We start from the raw sequence: 17,492 nt of genomic DNA on the forward strand, positions 1-17,492 counted from the left end.
AATTATTCTTTAATCTTTAACTATAACGATAACTGTTCGTGCATATTCGCGTGATGTGAGCGAAGTAATGTGAATGCTTTTGATAAGAATTCACATTTCATCATTATGTTCATGTTATGTTTTGTACTTTCAAGTTGTACCACTTTACTTTTAGTATTTAACCAGCAACCTAAAGAGTTGTATTAATTCCATTGAATATAATATTATCACATAATTACTTTACAACACGCACAACCAATTCTATACAATATATCAAGTAAAAACATTGCATTATTATAAAAGAATCAATTTCATTAAATATGACAGCACAGCTTATAAAGATTATAATGAATAAGAATACACAGCACAAACAAGGAAAAGTGGAGCAGAGTTATATTAAAGAGAAGACGCTTGACATGGTGTTGACACCTTCTCCTAGACTCTGATATCATGTAGCTAAGAGCTATATCCGAATCTGACAAGGCTCAAGAGACTAAGTAAGTCTATGTACACTTTAGTATGCATAGACAACTGATTGGAGAAGTCTTAAGTGCGCTATGTTTAGCGTTCGTGATGATGGTATTTAATACATGTTTCATCTATTCATCTGATAATTTTAAATGTTTCTCTCTTAAAAATATTTCTCTTTCTCATTCAAACTTTTAGTTTATTTAATTTTAAAAATGTGTAGAGCACTCAAAAATAAATTGGCCGCTGACATTCCCCTCATGAGTATAAAAGAATACGTCTTCCTGTCGTTGTGTTCTTGGTCGATGAACAATGATGCCAAGAAAGTACAACCTCGCATACAGTAGTAAGTTTCACCGATCGTGCCTGATATTGCATGAGGTTGAATGACACTGTAAACACTGTTTCATCATAAACTTCATTTAGTAGAGAATATATTTTGTTTGCCTTTGCATTTTGTGAACAATTAATTCATGATAAATGAGCAATGTAATTTTCATTGTATTTGGACAATAAACTTTATCTGTATCATCTGTATTAGTTGTAGAAGAACAGTTTGTGATGTAGATTGGTTAAATCGTTGAATGTGTCCAATTTGACCGCAGCCATAGCATTCAAGTGCCCTAGGTTGTATCGTGTTAGACTGTTGCTGCGCCTCCTCATTTGCTTTAAGTTTAGCAGTAAGAAAGCTTATGACTATCGTCAAAAACTGTAGGTTGCTATGACTTAGTATGTGCTTCACATCTCTGGTCCAATCCTCAATCAGTAGGTTAGATGATTTTCCTGTGAATATTGGTACCCCTTTTAATTGATGTGCGGGGGTGTACATTTGTACTGATTTTGGCACCGGTAAAATTGTTTTTATGGCTGTATTATACCCTTGAAATGGTTTTGGTAACAGAGATTGGCTTGGAGTTTCTAGGCTTTGAGACACTGGTCTCATTAGGGTAGTATAGCCACTATTTCTCTCCAATAAGGCTGAATTTTCTGGTCGGATAATTTCACATCAAGTATTGTCATATCTTGTCATATCAAATATGTATTTTCCATTGTAAATTAAATTATCTATCCAATTCTCGCACAAAGCGGACCAGTTGTTATCGGAAGTGCCTTATTTAGCATGAGGTCGTATGAAACTGTAAACATTGTTTCATCATAAACGTCCTTCAGTATAACATAATTTGTTTTCTCTCATTTTCTGAAGAATTTATTCAGTTGTCAACTCATAATTTACTTCTGGGTTTCCTTTGGTTCTAATGGTAGTTTTTTTTTCCACAAAAGAAACACATCTTTCCGTGATTTTCCGAATAAAATGTGGATGGCATGTATTGATATTGAACATCTATTTGCCCATTTTCTTGTTTATACATACATTTTGTTTACCTTGTATTATTTATTACGACCTAAATCTACTAATGTGGGCTTTTATTCTGCCCAAAAGGTTGTTGTATTAGGGATTCCGCACCATGTTTTTCCATTCTGGGATTGCTGGTTACCCATTTTTGGTTAGCAATATTCCTCACTCTTATGGCAAAAACAGACAATATTGACAGTAAATTTAGTCTTACTTCAAACTTCAATCCCATATCCCTCTTGGTTTTTTACTTAAAAGAATAATAAGTGAAACCAAAGAATAAAATCTTTACCTTCATATCCTTTTATTTGTAATTAATACACAGCACATCTTCAACTATAAAGATAACTGTTCGTGCTTTCGTGATGCGAGTGAAGTAATGTGAATGCTTTTGATAAGAAATGACGTTTCATCATTATGTTCATATTATGTTTTGTACTTTCAAGTTGTACCACTTTACTTTTAGTATTTAACCAGCAACCTAAAGAGTTGTATTAATTCCATTGAATATAATATTATCACATAATTATCACTTTACAACACGCACAACCAATTCTATACAATATATCAAGTAAAAACAGCATTATTATAAAAGAATCATTTGTCATTAAATATGACAGCACAGCTTATAAAGATTATAATGAATAAGAATTTGTAATTAATACACAGCACAAACAAAGAAAAGTGGAATAGAGTGATAAAGAGAAGATGCTTGACATGGTGTTGACACCTTCTTCGTCTAGACTCTGATATCCTGTAGCAAAGAGCTCTATCCGAATCTGACAATGATCAAGAGACTAATTAAGTCTATGTACACTTTAGTATGCATAGACAATAATCTCTCTGATTGGAGAAGTCTTAAGTGTGCTATGTTTAGCGTTCATGATGATGGTATTATACATGCTTCATCTATCCATCTGATAATTTTAAATGTTCTCTCTTAAAAATATTTCTCTCTTTCTCATTCAAAGCTTCAGCATCTCCTGCCTTTATTTTGGGCCAGTCTATTGCTTTCTGTATGATGTACAGTATTCACTGGCAATACATTCACCAGATCTCTATTCCAGTTGTGCCATAGTCATTGTGTATGCTTTTTCTGTAGGTAAATGGCTTTATCCTACACAATGACTCATATAAATCAAACATATGAAATGAAGTACATTAGTGTATGTAAATACAAACACAATTAGTCTACAATGTCACTTAGGTCAAGGACAACAATTTGCTTTGACTGTCTGTCTTTTCTGCCACCTTCTTTGTCTCTAGAATTGTACAGATATGTCTTTACTGCCTCAATTACATCCTCATTCGTGGAATCATTTGATTTTTTTTCTCGAACTGCTGCTGTAAAAAACAGGAGAGCATGATGTCATAAATAGTTATTGTGTCCATAGTTACTGTAACCTGCAAAAAGTATTTTTCTGATAAAATTGTTGCAATATAATGTTGGCATAAAAGAGTACCATTTTAATGCTCTTCCTTAAACCTACCTAATATCACTTTCATTAAATTTAGTTTTTGAAAGTCCTTCTTTCCCTTTGCCCCAGTCCAATTAAACTGTCTTGCCACAGCTGGCTTGAGAAGACAGTCCAGAATGCATTTGGTTGTCGAATTACAATCTTTTCCTCCAATGAGCTCTAGGTTTACGATCTGAAAATATGTTAAATGGAAAATAATACATTGAAGATTATTTTGATTGATTGTACAATATGCAACACCATGAACTCTATGATAATTAATACAATCTTCAGTGTGACGTAGTCATATTCTGGGTTAAAGCGATGGTGATGCTTACCATACCACGCCTATCTTAAATTTAAAATAAAAGTACTCATCAATTGTATAAAACACAGTAGCATTACAACTTATTAATGATGCATTTTATGCAGTATAAAGGCAATACTGATACTTATTATCAGTGGCCATAACAAAGTACTGTTCTTCACAGAATACACTTACCATTTGTTTACACATTAGTTTGTCCGGTAATGCTTCCAGCTCTAACAATGCCTCCAAAGATACTATTAGTAAATCAACAGGCAGCTCATCTAGTTCAGTAAGATCAGGTTCGTTGACGCCCTTCTCTGTGATTATAGATGTGTTGTACTCCACGTATTATGTCTTTAAGTTCTGCCATGAATTCTTCCTTGATTTCTGTAGCTGAACCACAGTTCTTTCAGACCCTAAAGACATTATTAAAAGTGGCATAAATGGAATTAATAGAATGAAAGCCAACTAACACATAAGTCTGTTGCCCACTCGTTGTAATATTGATAGATTTGGCTAGATTGATTAATGATTGAGAAACAAAGGAAAATGATTTTCAATACATGAATGGTTTGACATACCCTTGCTTGAAGTTCTTAAAATGGGAGTATTCAGCCTGGGAAGATGTCGTTGGACTCTCCTCTATCATTTCTTCAGTCAAATGTTTTTGAAAAAGATGTTTTCATTGTTCGTCAAATTTTCAAGGTTCACGTTGCGAGGTACTGTGGGAGGTTCCGGCAACGTCACATTTCCTTTTGAAATTTTAGCTTGAGGTGTATCTTCGTCATCATAACGAGCACAGCAGGATGTCTGAAATGTATTTTTGCTGGTATGAAGTTAGTTCAATAGTATACAGACAGTTGGAAATCGTTTTTATTAAATTGTTTTGTCTTTGCAATTATGCAACATATTGTGATTTGTCTATATCCTATCAATTGTTACATAGTATAGTATATATATAAGTTACAAAGCAGTAAGAACAAACAATTCATTTCAATCAATTCAATCTTTATTTATTTTGATAAAAAACACATGAATAAAATAAAAACGACAATAAAATGACTGACGAAGATGGAACTGAAATGGCAAAAGAAACCCTAAAAATAGGTTTCAGTCAGGGTAAAAATGGCAAAAGGTTACCTACTTTCTAGGATTTTTATCAGATAATCTATATTGTTTTGACCACTCTTGTAACATGACCACTGTGCTGATTTTGTCATTTTTCCTCTAACTGGTTTTAAGTATTGAGTTCAGTAACTGTAGAAATAAGAAAAACAATAGCAAAATACTTGAGAATTTACACTTTTTTAAACTTTACCTCTGAAGAAAAAATGATTGACTGAACTGACAAACAATAGGCTATTAAATACAGTAGTATACAAATAACGAATGTTTATGAGTTGAATGGTGAGGAGCAGCCAACATTCTTTTAACATTTTGTACAAAATACGACAACCAGTATTAAGAGACCACCTTAAACAGCCGTATAATATATGGTACATTTGTTCGTTTTTTCTACACTATCCCTGTTATCTTGGTAATTGACAAGAAACCATCATATGGGCAGCATCTAGGCTGTGCAACTTTCCGAGAACATGTGATGTGAACATAACTTTGTAATAAACTAGTTGACGCCTGAAACATGTCAAGAACTATAAACAATTGTAACTTACATTGATTCTCTAAATAATTCAGTAAAATTCAGTTACTGTGGTCCCTGTATCCACCAACATGGTCTTTTTTATGTTCCGTTTAATTGTGTTCATTTTGATAAAATGGCTTTATTTATTATCTGCTTTGTATAATGACTAAACATAATAATAATGACTAAACATGTTTTGATGGAGTAAGAGCAGTTTTCTGTTTGGGCTCATGCTTATTACTTGCTCCTGGCAAGATGAATTGTAAAATGTACTTTATGAACTTTTGCCGAATAAATATTATTATTATTATTAACTAAATAATTAACTAAATTATTATAACGATGCAATATGATCATATCAAGGCAATCGAACAACAGGACGCTGGGCTCGTTTTGCCAAGATAGGAATTCACAAAGCATTTTTCCATTCATGAATATATATTCGCGCGAATCGAATATTGTTGAGTTCTGGCTGGTTGCGCATTTTTTCACGTCACAAAATGTAGGTGACAATCATAATACGCAAGCGCATTGCCATTAGTTAACACTTTCGATTTGCGCGAATAAATTTCATAGTGGAAAACAAGTCATTTGATTTTCTGATATAATCATATTAGTTGTGATATTTTATGTCTTTGTTTATTTTGTATATTGAAATGTTGTTATTAATTTGCACCCACCAATTATTGTTTAGACTAAGTTTGATATTTTTTTTCTTAACTATTAACTTTTCATATTGCTAATTAAGTCATTGATTAATTTATAATAATAATAGTAGAGATAAAAGAGAATCTAAAAAAATGTGAAAATGCAAAAATATTCAGACATCAAATTATTATTTGGAAAATTATCATTCATAAATATATTATTATTATTATGCCACTTTTACCTAATTTGTACACATTTTTATTTTGTATTTATGTTTTGTTGGGTCTTTCTGAGACAGGCCTTGGCCTCTAAGTCTGATCCAAATTAATGAAATCATTATTTGTTTATATTGTTTACATTGTTTAAGTTTTCATTAATTGAATAAATGTGAAATGAAATGAATTTTATTTGTCATCATCTGTTTAAAAAAAAGTGTTGAGGTAATATGCGCAGACCACATATTATTTTAAAAAATGTTCCTGTTTTATAGTTTTATCAAAAAATAAATAGGTCGAAATTTAGCAATTTAAAAAAAAAATCAAATATAGTACCTCGATACTTTTTTTAAAGAGTCGATACAGGGATTTTTTTTCCAAAAAAAATTGGCAAATATCGACTGTTTAAAAAGTGTTTTTATTTTTGTATGACATCATAGTTATTAGTTCCCAGAATACTTCATGAATAAAGTGATTCTTCATCTTGATATCTAAATTAGTTGGACGTGTCATTTCTTTCGCAACTAATAATTGCAATATAATACATTTTTCATAGTGTTGCACTTTATTGTAAAATAATTCTAATATAGTACCTCGATACTTTTTTTAAAGAGTCGATACAGGGATTTTTTTTTCAAAAAATGAAATTGTTCAGGTTTAAAATCCCTGAAAGTTTTGATGTTGATGGGCCAAACGTTTCAATGGAAGCAGCGCTTCGATTTATTCATGATAGCCACAGCTTCAAATGGCAAGAGCGATAAAACGAAAATAGCAGTCCTGATCACGGGGCTAAAAAACGAGGTCTAGAAATTTTTAGCAATTACGTTGAAGGTGATAATACCACATTCATAATGTTTGTGTTTACGGTGATATTCTTATTTTATTGTTGTTCGCCATAATATTAATAACATCAAAGTTTGCTTTTAACAAAAAAAAAATATACACGGAACACCCATAACTCGTCAGAACATACACATAATTCAATTATTCCAAAATCAAACCAATCAAACCATAAAGAAGTAAAAACCCACAATTACTGTCTACTAACAGTTTACTATTTATTTATCTATTTGCATATGAAAATATCTAAAGGAAAAGTATAGCAAAAGCTAACAAAATTGCAGTTTCAACAAAAAAACATGATAAGGCAATTGAAAGTAGGCAATAAGACAATTAAGAATATAAAACTAGAAAAAGGGAGTTTAGGTTAATAACAATATTATAATCTTAATATAATACATCAAATTATACAAGCTGTAGAGTGTGCCATATCTAATGGTCTCTTCCGCATTCAAAATTTGAGCACCAACCTTTTTGCACAGTTCAGTCATTTTTAATTTAAACCAAAACCAAAATTAATAATTAATCAAATAAAAGTTTACTTTAGGGTGTTAATTAGTAGGTGTGTTATAAAGCATGAATTCTAAATGGAGAAATATTTGTTATCCTTCTCGTTAAATGGAACAGAAATCTTTTTGATATAAATCAAACATGCATTATTTTGTAGAATTTTCAACAATAGTCTGTATCAAAATGATTATGAAGTATGAAACAAAAATTGAGTTTTCCTCCAAACATAAAAATATTCTATGGGGAGGTGCAGTTTGATCACATAATATTAATAGATATGTCATTATTAAACTCTAATCTCCATTTAAATTAATATCTCAAGTAAATTGTCCTCAATTTAGGGGAAATAGAGCGTAATGTGTCAAGTGCATTATCTTTGATATCATTTACATTATTTCCTCTCAAGTTAATGTTATCCAATTCCAACACTAGTTCCTTGCTAACACACTCACTAATTACACAATCCAAAATAACACCCGTTAAACTGCAATCAGAGATTGAAAATGATCTCAGTTTAGGGCAAATAGACAGAAGCATGGCTAGAGAGGTACCCTTGATATCACCCAGATTATTGTGGCTGATGTCTAGACGATCTAATTCCAACACTAGCTTTCTACTAACACACTCACTAGCCATAGAATCAACAATATCACCTGATAAACTGCAAAAGGAAATGTTAAGGACTTTCAGTTTAGGGGCAATGGACAGTAACATAGCAATTGAGGTACCACTGATATCACTCAAATTATTATCGCCGACATTAAGATGATCTAATTTCAACACTAGTTGCCTTCTAACACACTCGCTGACCATACAATCAACAATAGTACTCGATAAACTACAATTAGAAATGGAAATGAATCTCAGTTTAGGAGAAATAAACAGCAACATTGCTAGTGAGGTACCTTTGATATTGCAGAAATTATTATTTCTGATTTCAAGATGTTCTAATGCCAACACTAGTTTCCTACTAACACAATCACTGATCATGCAATCCGCTATAGCACCTGATAAACTGCAGGAAGAAATGTTTAGTGTTCTTAGTTTTGGTGAAATAGACAGTAACATGGAAAGTGTGGTACCTTTGATGGTACCAAGATTGTTTTCTCCGATATCAAGTTCACCTAACTCTAATACAACGTTTTCTAGTGATAGAGTATGAACAGTACTTATCAAGGTATCACTCGCTAAACCAAATCTTATACAAAGCTTATGAAGTCTTGGTGAATTACTTAACAGATTAATTAAAAATAATGCGGTAATACTTTCATCAAATAGATGTGTAAAACTTTGAATAGTATATTTTAAATTAAACTTATTTAATTCATTAGATAGACTCTTTACCACATCATTTGTACATAATTCAACAACTTGTGATAAAAAGTTACTTTCATTTCCAGAAACAAGTACACAATGAGCAATCATTCTTCCAATATCCTCTGCTGGTCTTCTTTCTGATTCACTATCAATCCACCTATTTAATAAATCAGATTGGTCATCTACTTCTAATGACATTATGATATCAATATCTGCAAGTACACTTCCATATAAAGGCTTTATGTAGTTGCAACTCCTCAAAGTAGTACATATTTCCTCTATGTAAGCTTCACCGGGCATTGTAGGCCTACTGGGTAGCTGTGGACGTGTTAAGTGCTGACTATCAATACCTTTAAAAAGAATTTTTTTAAACAATAAGTATCTACTTAAAATCATACATTATAATACACTAAGTCAATTTTCTATGTAATTTAATTGGTTGATTTCATATCACATTCTGTTATTTTATCCCACTTAATTAAGTATTAAAGTAATATTTAATAGTATACTGGATACTAATCAACGATTAGAATTTGTATAAAAAAAGAAAACAGATTCGTGTGCATGAATATTGCTATCGAAAACATGTAGAGCGTGCACATGTACACAATCTGAGCACCACCCTTTTGTTGCGGCCAAGAAACATTTGTATGTCCTTGTTTCAAAGTTTCCATTATTAGAACAGTGCAGACAAAAAAAAGTTGTTACTAGGAACTTCTACACGTTCTTCAAAACAGACTGGCAATTCCTTTTTTTTTTATTGGTGGAGTATTTTGTTTTAGTGACAACTTTCCAAATCCACAATTTCAAAAGCTTCTGAATCACACACTCCTTTTACATTCTAATAACACCTACCTTCTTGATTTCATTATTTATCAATTTGCAGTATTTCAAAGTATACATGAATATGCATATCATTGGATAATTGATTCTTCCTTCAGTGTCACACACTACATTTTTCCTGATAACTATACAGTTGTAATTCAGATCTTAAACTCACCTTCACTTGCAATCTGCATGTTACATTCCATTGCTTCTGCTGGTTTGTCGGTTTCCATTTTTAAAGATACCGTGGCAAGTTTCATTTTTACATACTCTCTTAGGTCACCTATAAAAAAATCATACAGTAATTATGATAATGAATGAATTAATAAATACCAATCTAAAAAAAGAAAGAAAATTAACGACTTGAAAGGTGTTTATGTTAATTGTTTATGAAAACAGTTCTCACTAAGCACGATTATTTTTTTTTATATTTTAAAAGGAAAGAGTCCAGGAATGGAACCTTGTGGAACTCAATTGCCAGTAGGTGTTAAATGATAACTTTTGGATTGTGTTAAAACTACATGTTAACTATATTAAACATGTACACTATATGTTATAAGTTAAAGGGCTGACCAACAATAATTAATTATTTTCACCTTTTTCTTTGAGCTTACAAAGTGCATTGTGGTAATCAAGTTTTTTAATGTGCGTGATCCATTCATCTTGAAATAATTTCTGCTGGTTTTCCTCTGCCACCATTATTTCAGCTAGGTCTTTCAACAGAGTTCCATTTTGATGCATTTTCCAAAGATTTATTAGTGCAAATTTATCAATGACAGATAAGTGGAAGACTATCGATCCTTCTGCCATGAGGGTTAATTTTACACCATGCTGACTGTAGTAGTTAACAAGATCTTGCAGTTTATCAGTAAATTGCGATGAATCACCAAACTTTAGATTGCCTTTATGTTTATCCAGATGATCTATTATGTCAACAGGGTTCGTACTTTGACAAGGAGGTTGATTCTCATCAGGACTTCTTTCTGATGACAGTAGGCATTCATTTAGAGCCTTTTTTGGAGGAAGTTGATCTTTGGGGTTAGATTTCTTTCTTTTTCGTTTGAGAACTAATTTTACTTGAGCCTCTATATAAAAAGACACTTTAATGGTTGAAAAATATACTTCTTTAGTATAGTATACCTATTTAGCAATCAATGCAATAACTGAAGCTATATTTCATTAATTGATAAATGCCTAACTGATAAGAGTGTTATAGGCCCTTTTGCCTTCCTGTCTTTTGATTGGATTTTAGAGAGTTTGAATATTTTAGTACATTTCATTGTAATAATTTCATAGTAATAGTCAAAATCATTTTGCACTCTTTAGCTTTAAATTATAAACCTTTCATTTCGTTATTAGTATTGTTTGGTTGGTTAGTTATTTGGTTGATGGGTTATTGATTATTGTTATTACTGTATTACATACTGCAATATTGTAAAATGCATTAAAACGGTTTTTTTAACATAAACATACCTTTTGTAAGAGCTTTCACAGCTAGAGGAATTTTAAGACTTTTCAAAGTCTCAATAAATTCATCCATTTTTTCCTTTTCTTCACAAATGATGTTTTTGTGTTGTAGATGGAGTATAAGATCCCACCCATCTTTATGATTCTTTGGTGGATCATTGTACACATTATCAATAACAAGCACATCCTCATATATTAATGCATTTCCGAAATTCAGAACTTGTTGTTGATGATGGCTGAATTTTGAAATAACCATGTCTTTAACATTAGAAAAGGATGGTACTGGTATGTGATTCTGAAGTTTTTCTAAAACACCAGACTGATTAGTGACCTTTATGGTATCGTAGAGAAGAGTGAGATCTTTTGGACGTAGATGTCCAGAATCTATTAATTGATTCAGTAAGTCCATCGTTTTAGTGGCATTGTGTATGTCAGCTTCTGCAATATAGCCTTGATACAAAACTTTCAGTTTCCTGATAAGTGATCGGTCATCATACCAAGTTGAGAAACATACTAAAGCCGCTTTAAAAGATTTGTCCGATATTTCTAGAGGAAATAGAAAATAATATTTAAATAACCTTTCAACAAATACTTCTTTGATGATTTTAAAAGATTTAACTTTTATTACAAATACAACAAAATCTCTACTCTACAAACGGTACATGACCAAATGGGTAATATGTTAATTAGATCTATAAAACAATAACATGTGCTTAAATGGCAAACTAAACACCTGACTGAATTCAAGTTCACAATATCCTAGATAAATCACAATCTTCATCTGTGACAAATGACATAAAATCTAAAAAATTAAAGGGCCAGTACTTTAAATAATGAAAGTCATACTGTACCTGATTTAGCCATGTTGTCAAACAGTCGTAATTCCTGCCTTCATTTCTGTCAAAATAAAATTGGTATATAACAATTATAGTTAGAAGAAATCACAAAGCAACTTTGTAATTTCATCAACCCTTCTATTTGGTAGATTTACCCAGTTTTAAAAATAAATTAGAAAGAGCTGCAAACCACTGATAACAGGAAATTCTTACATGTATAATATCAAGTGGATTAAATAATGTACAGCAAAAACTGAACATACGACCTTTGAATAAAGATAAAAAACAATATTATCTGAATAATATTGTACCAAAGTCCATGATTAAAAAGGTCAAATATATGAACAGCCAATTGAGCCAAAATATAACAATACTTACTGTACTTCTATAAACTAGTTCTTTATACTAACAAATATAAACTAACAAGGACATATACATGGCTGCAGTCGCGTGCTCAAGTTAGTGTTTATCGACCAACCCACCGACCGACCAACACACCGACATAATGAGCTAATTTACAATCATAAAACAACACAACTGTAATGTTTTGTAACTTGCAAAAATGAAAGAATGTAAAAATTATAAAAACAAAAATTAATAAACATTATAGTGTGTCTACTACGAATTATTTATCTATATTTTTAATGCTGTATCATTGCCATATTCCATGATAAATTTAGATTCCTTATGCAGTGTTTGAATTGCTTTTAAATTTGTCCCATGGCTTTGTTTTTTTTTATTTTTTGTACTTACTCTGAGCTATGCAGTATACTATCTGTCAGTCATATCTTCAGTCCATTTGAAATCCAGCATTTAAAATTCGCACACTTTCAGGAATAACCATAGTGATACAAATAGTGTATGAAATATTGCACATTTTCATCAACATTTGTTATCATTTGACATTCTTGTTAATTGTAGAAATGAAGCAGGAAACCAACTTGGGTGCCATTCGGGCGGACAAATGAATGGTTATGGTAAAGTTTGAAAAGTTATGTTATCGGCGACAGCTTCTTGCAAAGTTGTTGTACACTTCAGTGTAGGCATAATTGATTAGACTACCAAACGTTCGAACAGAAATGAATACAAGACATACAGTAATTGTACACAAATCACTGCGCTTTCGCACACATTTCGTCGTTCTTCCTTCCTAATGACATTATCATCAATAGTAGTTATGGACATGATCTGTACTAGTTTGTTAAGGGATTGATTCTTCCGCCTAATTTGCATAATGTTGAAATCTTAACGTTGGCATATTACAGTATTTGATTTACGAAATAAGAAATTGTATAAATTTAAGGTAAAAATTTGTGTCTTCATTTGTTCAAACACTTTTATGTTTTTTAATATTTATCACCAAGGTATTCTCCAGTTTGGCTTATAAATCAGATTTTGTGGATAACTATTTAAGAGTATATCTTTAACTTTCTTTAAGTCATCTTTAAAATCAAATCATGTATTATTTTTTTTTTAATTCGATTAATTAAAGATGTATTGTCCCTTTGACTAATTCCAAAAAAATAAAAAGATTTCCAAAAAAGTGGGTCATTTTGAAGTATCATAATAGTTATTAACTTTAACCAAAAATTAGTCGGAAAAAAATCATTTAACTGAAATACAGAGGTTTTTGGTTCAAAAAATAACTTTGACTTCCAGTCAAAGTTTTCGATCAAAACATATCTCATAATGCAACGCGCTTGTTCGATCAGTGTGAAAACACCTTTTCAACCGTGACGAGTTGTAAACAATCCTGCTGAAAATAAACATGGAAATAAAACATATATTTTGAATAAGAATTCCTTAAGTTAAGAGTCATGCTATTTCAAATGGCTATTTTTGACATAAGGGAAATATTGTGAAATATTTGTATTATATGTACAGCATTATTTTATTTGCAGTGGCTATGGTACTAAACATTTTTTTACAGCCAAAGGAAGACCGTTTTTATTCAATAATATAACATATATTTGAAAATGCAAGTGGTTCAAGGTACATTGTGAATAATAAGTTATCTAATTGTAACTTGATTTTCTTACTAACACATGCAATCAACAATATCACCAGATAGAAAATGTGGAGCGGACGGCCGGCTGGTACTGTGCGGAAGCTATCGCCAACTTAGTATCAGGCCATAAGCATGCGATTTTCATCTTACCATTACCGCTCGTCTGTGTAAATTGGCATTTAGCCCTTCTATAAGAAATAGTACTAGTGTATCATTAATCACTAATCCATCACTAAATGTCTAGAAAGTTATAATTGTTATTGTTAATAGTTATTTAATTAATACCTTGCCATATTTACATCGGCAATGGTTCGAGCCTCACTCGCTCCATGGTTTTGGTGGCAGAACGAGTCTTCTCGGATAAGGCTATAAACCGTAGGTCCAGTGTACACATCTGGTTCATGTGCACTTTAAAAAAACCTAGTACATCTTTCGAGACGAGTAGGGGGTTACCCCGGTGTACTAGTATACACACAGCCACTGTCACTCATCAACAGGGCCCATTGATTGTCAGTATACGCTGTATAGGGTCACCGCATCTATAAATAAGGTGTAATAAAATAAAATAAAAATAACTGCCTTCGGCGGCCTTTCGCGGCCGTCGGGATACGTAAATTATCTGCAGTGTTGTATATTCCAATGGATTGGTGGTGAAAAAGAAATATATAATCAAGAACCTTCCTTTGTTGTAGTTTATTGTACAAAGATGAAAATACATACGGTAGCTTATAATGTAGTAAAATAATACAGTAAGCCTAATACATAAATGCTTGGACAATAAACCTGCACCAGCATCGTTCGAAAATGGCCTACTTAATAATAATCCTAGCACCACCACTGTACTTCCGGCTGCTGCCAATAACAGTAAGTACAATTTAAATAGTCTACAACATTCAGTAAGCAATCAATCAATAGTAAACAAATCGATATTTTTTTATTTATAACTATTATAATCAATTAATAATCCAAAAATCCATCGCCAGCTTAGTGACGTGAAAATCATAACTTGTGGAGTAGCGTGGGCTCGGTCACCTAGTTGTATGTGTGTGTTATTTTTAAAACCGCTTTAAAAACGAAATCAAAACTATTTACATGGAACTACATGTAATACACAAAACAGTGATAGTTAATAGGGCGTCATCCGTTCATCCGGGTTTTTTTTTCAGAGTTTTACAATAACAAACCTTTTTCCCTTACTCAATTATAATACAGATTTTATTTGTACGTTGATGCCCACTCAATTTCGTAACGTTCATAGTAATGCATATAATATAATATAATATATAATATAATAATATGTTATATTATCTTGTTTGATGTGACATTTGGTTGAGTTTAAAACGAGGCCGGATTGTTCTGCAACTTTCATGAATGTAATCAGGTTAGCATCATGTTCTTGTTCAATGGAACCAAATACTGCTATGTCGTCTGCAATTCCACAAACACCTTCGCATTTTCCAATGATTCAATCCATCTCAAGTTGAAATATATCGTGGCTCACATACAATCCGAAAGGCAAACGCTGGAAGCAATAGCGTCCAAAGGATGTTTGAAAAGTGGTAAGTTTCTGGCTGTCGTGATCTCTAACTTTACTGACCAATAACCGGCTTTGGCATCGAGTTTGGAAAAAACTTTGCGTTGGCGAGTCTATGATTTATTTCTTCAAGTGTCGGAATTCTGTGTTGCGGACGGACCAGTGCCTTGTTTAAATATTTGAGGTCCAAACAAAAACGAATGCTACCATCTGTTTTTGTCACATACGTTAGTGAGCTTACCCACTCTGTTGGCTCTTCAATTGGCATACAACAAGCTTGTGTATCGTTTTGAATTCACCAATACGATCAAACTAGTTCGGGTAAAGTTTAATCAGTTCTTCGATGTTATTGACTACGGGATTGGTTGGTGTGATATTACAATGCAGTGTTACAATGCGGAGTTGTTCGCATGTGGGAAGACCGATTACAGCTGGGCCTGGAACATCAACGATAAAAAATGTTCTCGTAACAGCATGTATTGTTGTTGTAAGCCGTCAAAACGTTCTGCGTGGCTTCCAATGCATTTGGTTGTGGGTAGCCTTTTGCATTCAAATTGTACGGAAACATTATTTTCTCCGATATCAAGATCACCTAACTCTAATACAACGTTTTCTAGTGATAGAGTATCAACAGTACTCATCAAGGTATCACTGGCTAAACCAAATTTTACAAAAAGCTTATGAAGTCTTGGTGAATTACTTAACAGATTAATTAAAAATAATGCGGTAATAGATGTGTAAAACTTTTAATAGTATTTATATATATATATAAATTTACGTAAGGGCAAAATTCGGTAAATCGCGCGTTACTTCTAGAATGTTTACTCGATGGTATATAAAGTTGGTTCGTACTTTCGGTACTGATTTTAACCACCTGGTATAACCCTGTTTACTAATTAAATTGAGTTAGATAATTAGTTATTGGCAAAAACGAATTTAGGTCCAACGATTTGCCCCAAATAGGGGTGTTTTCCGATCGTGGTATACACTGTCTAATGGATGTCCATCTTGAAAAATACCCGCACACAATAATAAGAGGATGCTTCGCATTTACCTATCTCCTCCTACCATAATTGTTTTTTGATTCCAAAAAACACATATACAAATAAACTGTATTACTGTGAGTATGGGTAGGCCCTACTGTTAGATATATAAACACATAATATACAAATAAACTTTATTACTGACAGTTGCTTCTCAACGTTTGTATTAATTAAAAATTATAAACAAATATGAACGTCTTAGTGGTGTATCGTTACATGTGTAATGTACTTTACTACTTCAATCGACTTGACAGTTTTAACAAGTATTAAATCGCAAATTCAAATGAATTTTTGACACCTAATGTTGTGGCGTATTTATTTCATTCGACTTTCACATCTATATATTTTATTTACCATTATAATCATCTTTTTTTTTATAATTAGATAATCATCTATGAGTTCGATGACTTCAATCGTGATCCACGTGAATGCACTGAGAATGTGAAAATAAATGAACAAAAATATTGGTTTCAATAATGGAAAGATATCTTCCATCAAGGTCCAATGCAGTGTGTAAGAAATGTATTTTTTTCCATGGGTGTGTGGAGATGTACAATTACATATTTAGGATTCAATTAAATTTAATTGTAAAGACAATACAAAACAATCCCATTTATGATATCCTAGAATAGGCTAGTATGGCAAACAAATAGTGAAAATTGGATTTCTAAGCTGTGCCAATATGTGACTAATAAATTTAAAGATGTATACTGTGTATAATCCGTTCAAATTTAAATAATCTAGTATATATATACCCATGGATTAAGGAATAGAAGGATATTCATCCGTTTGAAATCAAAGCTTCCATGACTCTACAAAATAAACACAGTTTAATTAACCGTCGTTAACAACGAAACAGTCGCGTGCCTAATATATTGTTTACTGCACATGCTCAACAACCTCTTGGTGGCATAATTAATATTTTGTATTTTTTAGCGCTAGCTGCTATGGCGACGAACACAACTTTATGCTTTTATGAATTTAATATAACTTTTCTGAATTCAAATTAAACGATCTCCCAGAAATATTACAAGATTAT

General features: G+C 32.0%; 2 protein-coding genes across 2 annotated transcripts in view; both read right to left on the reverse strand.

The window, feature by feature from the left end:
* The window catches only part of LOC144849819 (aspartate aminotransferase, mitochondrial-like), a 234,676-nt gene that overhangs the window by 151,169 nt on the left and 66,015 nt on the right, over positions 1–17,492 (reverse strand). The window lies entirely within an intron of this gene.
* Positions 7,237–11,998, reverse strand: LOC144850165 (uncharacterized). The gene is made up of 5 exons (XM_078707388.1): positions 11,884–11,998; positions 11,039–11,578; positions 10,162–10,650; positions 9,741–9,848; positions 7,237–9,090 (listed from the first exon to the last, which is right to left on the reverse strand). Exons 1-5 carry the CDS (start codon positions 11,894–11,896, stop codon positions 7,733–7,735), a joined length of 2,508 nt encoding a protein of 835 aa, XP_078563514.1. The 5' UTR covers positions 11,897–11,998; the 3' UTR covers positions 7,237–7,732.

The sequence above is a fragment of the Antedon bifida genome, chromosome 8 (assembly GCF_963402885.1).
Source record: "Antedon bifida chromosome 8, ecAntBifi1.1, whole genome shotgun sequence".
NCBI lineage: Eukaryota > Metazoa > Echinodermata > Crinoidea > Comatulida > Antedonidae > Antedon > Antedon bifida.

What these genes read in the sequence shown, in the direction of transcription:
- LOC144850165 (XM_078707388.1), bottom strand. An exon ending in TGTGAAAGCTCTTACAAAAG is followed by an intron (nt 10,651 to 11,038) that starts GTATGTTTATGT and finishes CTTTTTATATAG; the next exon opens with AGGCTCAAGTAAAATTAGTT. An exon ending in CATGCAGATTGCAAGTGAAG is followed by an intron (nt 9,091 to 9,740) that starts GTGAGTTTAAGA and finishes TTCTTTTTAAAG; the next exon opens with GTATTGATAGTCAGCACTTA.